General features: G+C 35.7%; 1 protein-coding gene and 2 long non-coding RNA genes across 6 annotated transcripts in view; 2 read left to right on the top strand and 1 right to left on the bottom strand.

The window, feature by feature from the left end:
• Positions 1-2776: 2776 nt before the first annotated feature.
• Positions 2777-4129, top strand: LOC147841070 (uncharacterized). The gene is made up of 2 exons (XR_015505976.1): positions 2777-3029; positions 3598-4129. It is a non-coding gene; the product is annotated as an uncharacterized LOC147841070 (long non-coding RNA).
• On the bottom strand, positions 3751-5158 carry LOC147841069 (uncharacterized). The gene is made up of 2 exons (XR_015505982.1): positions 5086-5158; positions 3751-4475 (listed from the first exon to the last, which is right to left on the bottom strand). It is a non-coding gene; the product is annotated as an uncharacterized LOC147841069 (long non-coding RNA).
• Positions 5159-5980: 822 nt separating this feature from the next.
• slka (STE20-like kinase a) overlaps positions 5981-12307 on the top strand; it is a 44826-nt gene continuing 38499 nt past the window's right edge. For 3 of the 4 annotated variants that reach the window (XM_087278375.1, XM_087278374.1, XM_087278376.1), the window contains exon 1: positions 5981-6675. In XM_087278375.1, the coding sequence (XP_087134501.1) occupies positions 6526-6675 (150 nt within the window). In that variant the 5' untranslated portion in view covers positions 5981-6525. 4 annotated transcript variants of the gene reach the window in all.

Genomic DNA, 12307 nt, shown 5'->3' with positions numbered 1-12307 from the left:
CCATGACACCAAAGTAAAAGATAAAACGGACTGAAGAAAAGCAAGGTAAAATAAAATCATCATGTGTTTATCAATAGGGAAAGGATTAAACTTTCTCAAACAGAATTGTTGCTGGTGCCCCTTTTTACACACTGCTTCACAATTCTCATCAAAGGTGAATTTAGAGTCAATAATTGTGCCTAGGTGATTGCACACTTTCGACAGTCTGATTTTAAATGGAAGAGTGAGCAGCCTTCCTAAAACTGATAATCATATCTTTTGTCTTTCAAGAGTTCACACTTAGCTGATGATTGATAATAAAGCTAGTTTAGCGTGCTGTCCCAGGAGAGAGCCCTGAGCTCATAAGATCCTCAAGCCCTGGGCTCCCTCCCATTGCAAGGCGAGAGGGGAGTTTGAGCTCAGGTAGATCTCGATGACTCCCCCTCTTGCTTACTGTAGCTAAGTGTCAGATATGGATGCTAAAAGGTGTACTCAGAGTTTAGCAAAAAAATTTGGATTAGCTGTTTAGAGTGCTTGTTTTTGAACTGTGGGAGGAAACCGGAGGACCCGGGGAAAACCCATGCGACCACGGGGAGAACGAGTAAACTCCGCACAGAAATGCCGTCTGGTTTGGAAAGGAATTAAACCAGAGGCATTCTTGCTGTGAGGCAACAGCGCTAATCACTGGCCCACCGTGACGCCCGTTTGAAAGGAGGGAAAGGGTTGGGGGGGGTTCTTCAAGACGAAGATATTGAGATGAGAATAGTCTGGTAATTTTTAGTGAGTTAAGGAGCGTCTGATAGGATAATCAGTCATTAGCTAAAGTTGGAACAGCTGTGAACAATTATAAGCACGTGATCCTCTCAAAATTTGTTTATAAATAAACTTCACTTAATACATTTAACTGAAGATATGAGTCCTCACACCGTCTGACTAAATCAGTAAGTACTGGACCATGACCTGTTTTATTATCATAAAGTTGGCTGACAATGACAGTGTCAGAATATTTGAAGAAAGTAAGAATATTCGAGTCTTTATGATCAACAAGGGCCTTAACACCTTCGGTACTGCTAATACTTCAAAATAATGTAATTTACCTTGCTGTTAGTTTTTGCTGATATAAAACTGAATAAAACAAAGTAATGCATTATGAGTTTAAAACCTTCGCTTTAGACATGGAGAAAACAGCAACATTACAAAAAAGTTATTGAAAAACATTAAATTCACACTATCACTGCAATATAAAACATTGAGTTCTGTTGCAGAATCTGTGCATGATTCTACACACCCACCCATTGGAAAAACTAAAGGATGTCCAGTAAAGATAACGAATAAACACAAAGAATCATGAAGAATGATAAACATATTTAAGGTGGAGGTTTATTAGAAAAAGAAATATATATATAATCATAAAATCCATAATAAAAATGAACTGTAGTGTGATTATGAGTATAGTTTACTCTAATTATAAGTGTTTAATATTTGGAATTCGATTGCATAATCCAGATTACATGTAATCTGTTAGCCTACTATCTATTTTTAAAAATCAACATGAAAATACACTAGGAACATCAGCAGTGAAAGAATCACTATGCAAAAACAAAACTAACAAAACAGTTCACTGCAAATGCTCCTGTGCTGTGTGTGATCACATTGGTTGCCCTCACAGGATGATGTATATTCAACTTTAGGAACATGTCAAAAGTTTGTCTTCCCAACTGTTGTCATGTATGCAAACATAACCAAACAAATCAATACAAGCAATGGCACTGTAACGGGTTAAAACAATTTCAAGACTTATTAAAGGAGGGGAGCAAAGTAATTTCTACTGAGGAGGACATCTTGAATTGCTAACAGCAAAATGTAGTTTTTGGGTGAATTTCGCCCTAATAATTGCGTATCATACAGCTACCAAACAAGTCTGAATTATTTTTGTCGAATTTACAGGAAAAATTCATGCATTTAAAAATGAAGTAAAGCCTTATATTGTGACCATATTATTACCGTCAAAAGATCAAAAAGCTATGCGAATTGTACAAGCCTTTATTTAATTTAATATATTCCAGTGATATATCTCTCCCTAGCCTTTGCAACTTTCTTTACTGTTTTAATTTGTTGTACTTGCATTGCATATAATAAAGCCGAACAATTCAAATGATTCGATTCAACTGCATGACTCAAATCATCCATAACTCTGCATGGCAAACATCGACTGCGCTTGCGCCAGTTTTTCGACATTCGTGCACGCGCCTTTCCTAGCCAAACGCACGCGCTCTGAAATCCTTCTGCAACATCCACGAGAAGTTGGTCACGAGAGTATGAAAGTAAATCAGTTGCGAAACTCGAGAGCTTGCAAATGTAAATGTGAGCACTTGTGATAATAATATTTGTATGTGTAGGTTGAAATGTACACTTACAGCTCTGATGTGAACAGCTGAAATCCTCGATTTGCACACACACACAACAATCCACACACTTATGTTTTAAATTCGAAGTTGCAGATTAATAGTTGTGTATTTGTAAAATGTCATTCACAAATACAAAGTGGCAGACACACGTGTGCACGGCAAGTTTGACTGCATCTTCGCTCTACAACCACAGGTCGGCACTCACAACCTCTCAGATTCGTCAGTACACCTCTACAAATCTCCCGCGCTCTGACTTTTGCTACACATCTCCCGCGATCTCTGTAGCAGAACTCATCTGTGCACTCGCAGATGCAGAGGCGTGAGCAGCGCTGGGCAGGGGAGGGGCGGGGCTGGTGTAAAGCTGTTTGATTGGCTGATGCCTGACCAATGAACAATGCTAGCAGCCAACAGGACTGAGGTGCAAAATAATCATTTCCCACGATTATTTTATTATTTAGGGTTTATTTAAACTCTTTTCTGAAGAGATTCTTGTTAAAAATAATAAATTCTGTGGAAATGTACATACCAGTAAAAGAGCAGCAAAGCCAGTTTATTGGCTAGAGCCAGCCAATGAGATGGGGCGTTTCTGTTTGTCAGGACACAGGGCAGCTCACGTTGTTGGAGGCCTCGAGCAATCAGAGGGTAAGTTATGATTTTTAATAATTATCTATATGTTCAATACTGTTAGCTAAGCTAAGGACTGTGCTGGGTGCTTCTCTTGTTTGTTTTTTTATATAAGAAACAGTTATGAGTTATCTAGGAGCTGCTTTCAATCATGTTATATGGTTCTAAAGATACGATTCAACCCACATGAAATAAGAAGTTGTAATAGTATTTATAGTAAATAATAGTACGTTTTTTAACCATACTAACTATAGTAAACTGTATTATACAGTATATATTGCAGTATCTACAACTTTGTTAATGAATGCAACAGCACACTGTAGTATTAACTAGCATGAACTTTAATAAATTGAAGTATATTTACACACACACACACACACACACACACACACACACACACACACACATTAATAGCAATTAAAAATAACACTAGGCGTTTTAGTTTCTCACTGATTATACCGGTTTTTGTTATTATAACCTGCATCATATCTATCTATCCATCTATCTATTTACATGTTTGTGTACAGTGTGTCCTTTATATCACTTTTTTAATTATGAACGTTACTAACTATAGGTTATTTCTCAGTTTCCTGTAAGGATGGAGTGACAGGAGAGATCAGCATGTTTCAAGTCGATGAGGAACTCAGAGAAGCTGCATAGCTTGAATAGGATGTTATTTATGCTAAAGATGACATGATGATCCAGCTCATCTACAAACACTTCAAAATGATTCAGATCATTCAAGAGGAAGCCAACTTTATTTTCTCTTTTTTCTTGCCAAGATGACTACAGATTTGAACAAAACACACACTCACCCACAAACACAACTTTTATTTTGATAATTGTTTAATGTAGTATTTTTACACTTTACTGTAAGGCAGGGGTGTCAAACTCAGTTCCTGAAGGGCCGTAACCCTGCACGTTTTTAGTTGCAACCCTGCTTCAACACACTTAAGTGAAAGTTTCAAACAAACCTGAAGGACTCAATTAGTTTGATCAGGTGTGTTTAATTAGGGTTAGAACTAAACTTTGCAAAGCTGCAGCCCTCCAGGAACTGAGTTTGACACCTGTTCTGTAAGGGAATGTAATTTGTCAAATAAAATTTACAGTCCAAATAAGTGCAGTGCAAATGTCTAGTTACTTGTATTGAAATATTTCAGGGTTTTTCCTTGTTCATAATGAGATGGAGGTGGTAAATCCAACTTCATCATTACCCATCAAATGTTATCTCCTCTTTAATCCTTTGCTCAAGCCTTAACTAATGGTCAGAAAGCAAGCCATTGTGTAAAGCTGGTTGATGCTCGCTGTAATAGAGAGAGATGATGACTGTTCAGCTTATGTTGCTTAACCCTGCAGATGAGATGCTCAAAGTGGACCCTCAGCCGAGCGATGGACACTGTCTCCCTCACCTAGTTGCTCTTCCTTTGAACACACATATCATGTTGAAGGATGCAAGTTGTGGACCTAAATCAGATGTAATGCATGTAGATGTAAAAATTAGAAAGAAATGAAACTGCTTTAAAATGTATTAGGTTTTACATATAAATATGTGTTCTTAACAGATTTGTTTCAACTTGATATTTGCATAATAAATGGCATTAGAATGTTTAGTTTTAAACAGATAGCTATATTTCAATTTTTTCAAATTTAAGCTATATATATATATATATATATATATATATATATATATATATATATATATATATATATATATATACTCACATACATACAAGTATACTTCAATTTATTAAAGTTCATGCTAGTTAATACTACAGTGTGCTGTTGCATTCATTAACAAAGTTGTAGATACTGCAATATATACTGTATAATACAGTTTACTATAGTTAGTATGGTTAAAAAACGTACTATTATTTACTATAATTACTATTACAACTTCTTATTTCATGTGGGTTGAATCGTATCTTTAGAACCATATAACATGATTGAAAGCAGCTCCTAGATAACTCATAACTGTTTCTTATATAAAAAAACAAACAAGAGAAGCACCCAGCACAGTCCTTAGCTTAGCTAACAGTATTGAACATATAGATAATTATTAAAAATCATAACTTACCCTCTGATTGCTCGAGGCCTCCAACAACGTGAGCTGCCCTGTGTCCTGACAAACAGAAACACCCCATCTCATTGGCTGGCTCTAGCCAATAAACTGGCTTTGCTGCTCTTTTACTGGTATGTACATTTCCACAGAATTTATTATTTTTAACAAGAATCTCTTCAGAAAAGAGTTTAAATAAACCCTAAATAATAAAATAATCGTGGGAAATGATTATTTTGCACCTCAGTCCTGTTGGCTGCTAGCATTGTTCATTGGTCAGGCATCAGCCAATCAAACAGCTTTACACCAGCCCCGCCCCTCCCCTGCCCAGCGCTGCTCACGCCTCTGCATCTGCGAGTGCACAGATGAGTTCTGCTACAGAGATCGCGGGAGATGTGTAGCAAAAGTCAGAGCGCGGGAGATTTGTAGTTGTACTGACGAATCTGAGAGGTTGTGAGTGCCGACCTGTGGTTGTAGAGCGAAGATGCAGTCAAATTTGCCGTGCACACGTGTGTCTGTCACTTTGTATTTGTGAATGACATTTTACAAATACACAACTATTAATCTGCAACTTCGAATTTAAAACATAAGTGTGTGGGTTGTTGTGTGTGTGTGCAAATCGAGGATTTCAGCTGTTCACATCAGAGCTGTAAGTGTACATTTCAACCTACACATACAAATATTATTATCACAAGTGCTCACATTTACATTTGCAAGCTCTCGAGTTTCGCAACTGATTTACTTTCATACGAGAGACCCAAGCGACCATTGAACGAGGCGCGAAAAAAATCCGTTTCGGCACCGCGAGCAGCGTCGACTGGCATGCCTGTGCCCTGAAATTGGTTTATTCGGTTTTATCGAAACTGTTGTGGTTGGCTAAGCTGTAAAACACACCCCTCCCGAGGAGTAGACTGAGCTCTGACTGGAGTTTGGTCATCAGCATCCGCTCCGCTTTTTACGGTGTGCTAGCTAATTATCTGCCTCCTTCAAATGGATTTTACTGTATTGTAGTTTGTTTAAACGACATATTTGAATACGCGACGCTTGTTTGATTGAGAAGCTCGTTTTTTAGCAGACGGGTAAGGCAAAAGCAGAGGATCACACACACATGTAGCCGCTGTGAGGCTAGCAGAGGAAGTGGACTGTTACTTTTCCATCCCTGTATGCTGGAAGGAGTCGCTCGCCTGGATGAATCACTGTTATGGAGACGCGAAATGCCACATAAAGGTTGATCTCTGTCTCTTGCACAGGGACTAATATATTCGCTGTCATTAACAGTTTCACTTGGAGCTGTCTGCAGCTGCACTGGTGACGTTAAATGAGTTAGCAGGGGATCGATCCTCCACATGCTAGCCCATTAGCCAACTCCCCAAGTGATTCGTCTAGCACAGTATTAACAGTTTATGTCGTGTCAGTCTATTTTTTGTAGACCATAGACCTTTAGATCGCGATTGGAACATGTCCTTTTTCAATTTTCGGAAGATATTTAAGTTGGGAACGGAGAAGAAGAAGAAACAGTATGAGCATGTCAACAGAGACGTCAACCCCGAGGATTTTTGGGAGATCGTGGGAGAGCTTGGGGATGGAGCCTTTGGCAAAGTCTACAAGGTAAATCACCTGAGTGTTTTGCTCTTTTTCTTTGACTCTGCTGATTAGCATTAAAGGCTCAGATACTCCAAAATGTAAATATTTTCAACGTGTATACATGTATTATAATTAGTATCCTGTATGTTTGTTATTTTTGTTTGTTAATGTTTAAATATATTTTTTGTGGAAGGCAAAAGGAGATGTTTTGAGTCACTGACAGCTTTTCACTTCCATCATGTTTTAAATACTATAAATAGAAAGCAAATGGTGGCTTATTTTTACTAACATATGATGTTGTGTTCCACTGAAGCAGGTAATTATATAATTTGAAGGTAATCTGGAATTACATTGGTTTCCAAAGTGGGGGTTGGGACCCCCTAGAAGTTCTTGGGACAATGACGAGGGATCGCATGGTGATTTCCAGAACTCAAATAAAATTTATCAAACTATTAGAATTACCATATTTTATTCATAACTCACAGGAGATAGTTAATAGTTACATTAGTAAAGAAACAACAGTATGAAATAAAAATTTATCAGCCATTCTTTTCCCCCCCATTGGATTGTGACCCCTGCAGTGTTTAAATAAACCGCACAACAATAGTGTCAGATTAATTTTGTGGTGCCAGGTTAAACTTTTTGACAACCTTTATGGCACTAATACATTAAAAATATGATATTTGAGGTTAATATGAAATTAATAAATGACTATAAAAATGTATGGTTATTAAACTGTTGCATTTTTGTGTTGTCAATAAGCTTATATAGGCCTATAGTTGTGTGTGCTATGTTTCTATATTTATAACCACCATAGAGAAAAATGAGGGTTACGGGTGACTGACATTTTATTTTGGGGGTTTGCACACCCCTGCTTTAACTGATCTTCAAATGACATAATCTTCATGATTGAGCTGAGCTTCCTGGTTAGCGCTGTCACGCTTTTTTTTAAATGGCATGAGAAATTATTTCTGTCAACCTGCTGTCTCAACATTTTCTATGTACATCACATCATAGAGTGCGACAAATTGAGTCCTGACAGGACTTTTGAGTTCACTCACTGGTACTTTTTTACACTTCTAATCTTTAGTTATGAGTATAAGCGGTATTGTCATGGTAACCCCAGCTTCTGTCAAAATAAGGATTAGTCATGTTTTGTATGACTATGAAGAATAAAACAAGTCACAAAAATAATATGCACGATTGCAGAATGCAGATATAGCTGTTGGTATTAAGCTTAAAATGATTTTATGATTACTAATATCTAGCCAATTATTTTAGCAAAAACTGTTTTTACCATGTTGATCATTTTCAGGTCAGTAGGGAATTAACGTGTTGGTAAACAAGTAACGTGATGTTGATTTTAAATGAATGGCAGCTTCATTTAGGCATAGCACAATAACCATTTTCAAGGTGTAGCATGGTTTGGAAAAGTCAAGGTTTTAAAACCGCCAAAATTTTCTGCTATACTGTTCCTAATGTATGTGTAAAATTTTGATATATATATTTTTAAGGACAACAGTATCTCCAGCAGAAAAGATATCCAAAGATGCTGCTTTAAATTTAAAGAGTATTTTTGAAATGAATGAAGACAGCAGAAATCAGAGATTGATTCATTTGAATTATTAGCCTGACATGTTTACTGCTCCAATATATCTTAAATGTTTCTCAAAACAAAATATATTATGTTCAAAGGGGTGAAAAGTTTTTGTTTTTTACCCAGACATTTAAAAAGAATATATTTTAGAGCAGTAAACACGATGCTGTCAATCTGTGATATTTTAGGTTATCATACCATCTCATTCTTAGACTATCCCATGCTTAACTTCATCATTAACTACAAAGATATCGAAATAAATAGGATTTTCCTCTTAATTCGATAAAAAAATATATATATTAAGTCAAACGATGTAGTTGTTATTCTGATTGTCCAATTCATTGCATTCACAAATACATACTTTTAGTTTTGCTTGTGTTGTAGAACCTGTTGTAGTTGAAGGTAATTAAACCTGACACAGTTTACCATTCCTTTCATTCACTGCCTGCTTTAGACTCACTTGAATCTATTGGAGAATGTTTCCATACTGCTCCCATTTATGGAATGCATTGTGTTTGTGACAGCTAGATGGGTGTGATAAACTTAATATATTGTACAACATTGGTTTCAAACTTGATTTTTGGAAGGCCACAGCTCTGCAGCTTTGCTTCAAAACTAATCAAATACACCTGATTAAACTATGATTTTAAGGATTACTATGAACTGTTAAGCAGTTGTGAGTTGAAGCTAAATTCTGCAGAGCTGTGGCCCTTCAGGAATTGAGTTGCTGCACAACCACATATGATATGCAGACAGAATAGTCTTGTTTTTTTTGTTTCATGTTTTTATCCAAACAAACCACACAATATAATCGATATGTTTATGAGGATATTATTCTGAAATAAGTGAGCAAAACTAACCCGTCATATTTAAAAATGCTAGTGCTTTTATGACAGTGTTAAATGAGGGAAGTGACAATGAAAGAATGTTGTATCTCATGCAGAGGTGTGGTGAAATTGATCAGGAGGGTGAATCAGCAGGGTCTTCCTGCCTCAGTTTAGCGGTCGTCGTGTGATTCTAGAGGTGTGGGACTGTGATGATAAATATCTGTTGTTTGTACGGTTCACCAGCAATTTGTTACTTTTTTTTTTCCTCTTGTTTGGAACGATACTGTGTACTAGGCATGGGTCGGTATAAGATTCTGATGGTATGATAACCTTCGATAAAAATATCATGGTTTTACGGTATTGTGATTACTACTCTAAAATAAGTTCTGTTTCAATGTCTGTGTAAAAAAAAAAAGTACAACTTTTTCCCCTATTGAACACATTATATTTTATTTTGAGAAACATTTATAATATTTTGGAGCAGTAAACATGTCAGGCTAAATAATTCAAATGAATCTTTGACTTCTGCTCTCTTTATTAGTAAAAAAAACACAAATTTCATTACAATTTAAAACAACATATTTAGATATCTTTTCTGCTGAAAATGCAGTTGTCCTAACAAAACTTAAAACAAAATGTTTTAAAAAACCTTACATATATCTTAGGAATTGTATAGCAAAAATGTAGGTGGTTTTAAAACCTTGACTTTTCCAAACCGTTGCATACCTTAAAACGGTTATCGTCCCATGCTTACTGTGTACATTGTGTTGTGTTGTGTCTTTTCAAATCAACATAAAATTAAATAAGGTGGACATTAATTGGTCCATGCTAGTTGTTTTATAGTGTTAATTGGTAGTCAGACAGCCATGGATTGTTTTTAATCTCAATCTGTAATCTGATATGGAAGTGAGCTGTTCTGTATTTTCTGGATGGATAAATTTGTGGTATGAACATTTCTGGGAGGAGATCTCATTTGTGGCTAAAATCAGCATGAAATGACAGTTCAACATATCTTTGGCCTTGGTTCATTCTTGTGGAATATGTTAAACTAGGGCTGGGCGATCAATTGAAAAGTAATCAAAATCGACATTCAGAATTAATAATCGGTCTAACTTTTCCAGGTTAATTTTTTTAATAACTTTTTCTACCGTATGTGGAGTCACGTGACCCCGCTCTGATAGGCTTAGGCTAGTTTATACTTCCACGGCCACTTTGCAGCCACATCTGATCTCTGGTCAAGTATAGGACGATGGACCCATTCTTGAGCCATACTTTGCACTTCTTTGACGTTGATTGGAAGCTGCGCCAGAGATGCCTTGAGATGGCTTATTTTACATACAATATTAAAATTATTATACATTAAAATATTTGTTTACAGAAGATGCAGGAAATGCACTGTTTAAAAGTTTAAAATTTAATTTAGTTATTTGAGTTAGAAAATATACTGTTTGTTTTCTACATTTAATATGAAAAACATTGACAATTATTTTGGTTTCCAAAAGTGTTATTTATTTTTTCTAAGATAAACTTTTTTAAGGTAATGTGTGTTTATAACTTCAGTTGTTCAGCGTTGATGTTCAATAAATAATCATCGATTAGTAAATAGGGTGTGTTTACTTCTATTCTTTTTAAATGAAGTAATGTACCCTTCATTCAAAAATCTTTCACATGTAATATGTGAGCATTAGAGATGCTCTCGTAAGGATTTTTGGAGCCAATACCGAATACTGATGCCATTTCATGGTGATCGGTTGGTACAGAGTACGGATTCTGATGCTTCAAGCTTTATTTAACTTTAACATTGCATAAAGCACATTTTCACTTTAAGTATGATATTTAAGTTGAGATCTCTCATATCCTGAGAGAATAAATTTGCATATAATCCCTTAAACATGTCTCTTATAACCATTTAGTGTGGACACGTCATGGTCAAAAGCAGCTTTACAGAAAATAATAGATAAAACGGATAAAAAATTTGGTGAGAAAAATGACTAATAATGCAATTTGTAAACTGTTTGCAAATTATGGAAGAATAATTCAACGTACCTCAATAAGGAAAACATTGAGTGCACATTTGATTCAAGTTAAAATGCATCTTTTTCTGTTTGTGAACCCATAAACGAACGTTTGTGATTAGCGAGTACCAATTAAGTCATGTTATCAGGGCTCGAAATTAACTTTTTCACTTGGTAGCGCCGGTGCTCCCAACTTAAAATATTTAAGAGCACTAGAAAAAATTTAGGAGCACCCACCAAAAATAAATGAGCACCATTGCAAATTGTATTTTAAAGGATTTATTGTATTTGAAAACAACATAAATTAGGACTAACAAAAACCAGGTGGCGTTTCCAAATCGGTGTACTTTTCACTCTTCAGCTGTTTACATTTCCCGCAGTAACAAAAGCTCCCTGTCATCTGACAGCGGAAAGACTTAAATGATTGACAGCTAATATGAACCAATACAGTGGCAAGGAAGACCGATTCAGCACGTTTTTAGAAAAAAATCTTAACAGGTCGCACTACAACCATTATATGCAGTCGCAGAAATGCTCCCAAATATATTATGAGGTCGCATTGATGAAATTTCGGGCGCAAATGCGACCAAAATGGTTGCAATTTCGAGCCCTGTGTTATTATCGGCTGATCGATTGGAGCTTCCCTAGTGAGCATATTTACTGTAAAACTTGTCTGTGAACTACGAGGGCAAAAAATTAAACAAATAAAATAATCATTCATTAATGGTAATGGAGTTTAAATGTTAGGGGTGTAACGATACACTCAGCTCACAATACAATGTGTATCACGATATAATGTTCACGATTCGATATGTATCACGATATTTGGAATAAAAATTTTAAATTAAACTGAAATGCAAATTTTATTAAAAAAATTTTAATTACCAAGTAAGCTATTTTTTATGCATTTCTTTTGTTTCAACTTGTTAAACTGAACCTTCTTTAAGAAAATAAATTAAACAGGACTGTCTCTGGAAACTAAAACAGTTTAAAATCTTATTATAAAATATTATTGAAATGATTCAATTCAATTGAATTTAACAGTAAGAGCTTAAGGCTTTGCTTGGTCACTTGCTTTTTTTGTGTTTGCAAAAAAAAAAAAAAAATTCTACATTTCCAGGTAATCAGCAGTTCTTTAAAATAATCCTGAACTTATGTTTGTCTGACTGAGAGGTTTTTATGGATGGCTGTCTTCATGTTGGGCGTGATGAGTGACA

This window comes from Danio rerio, chromosome 13, assembly GCF_052040795.2.
Source record: "Danio rerio strain M-AB ecotype USA chromosome 13, GRCz13ab, whole genome shotgun sequence".
Taxonomy (NCBI): domain Eukaryota; kingdom Metazoa; phylum Chordata; class Actinopteri; order Cypriniformes; family Danionidae; genus Danio; species Danio rerio.
The sequence above is the reverse complement of the archived record's forward strand: the minus strand, read 5'-3'. Positions and strand labels throughout refer to the sequence as shown.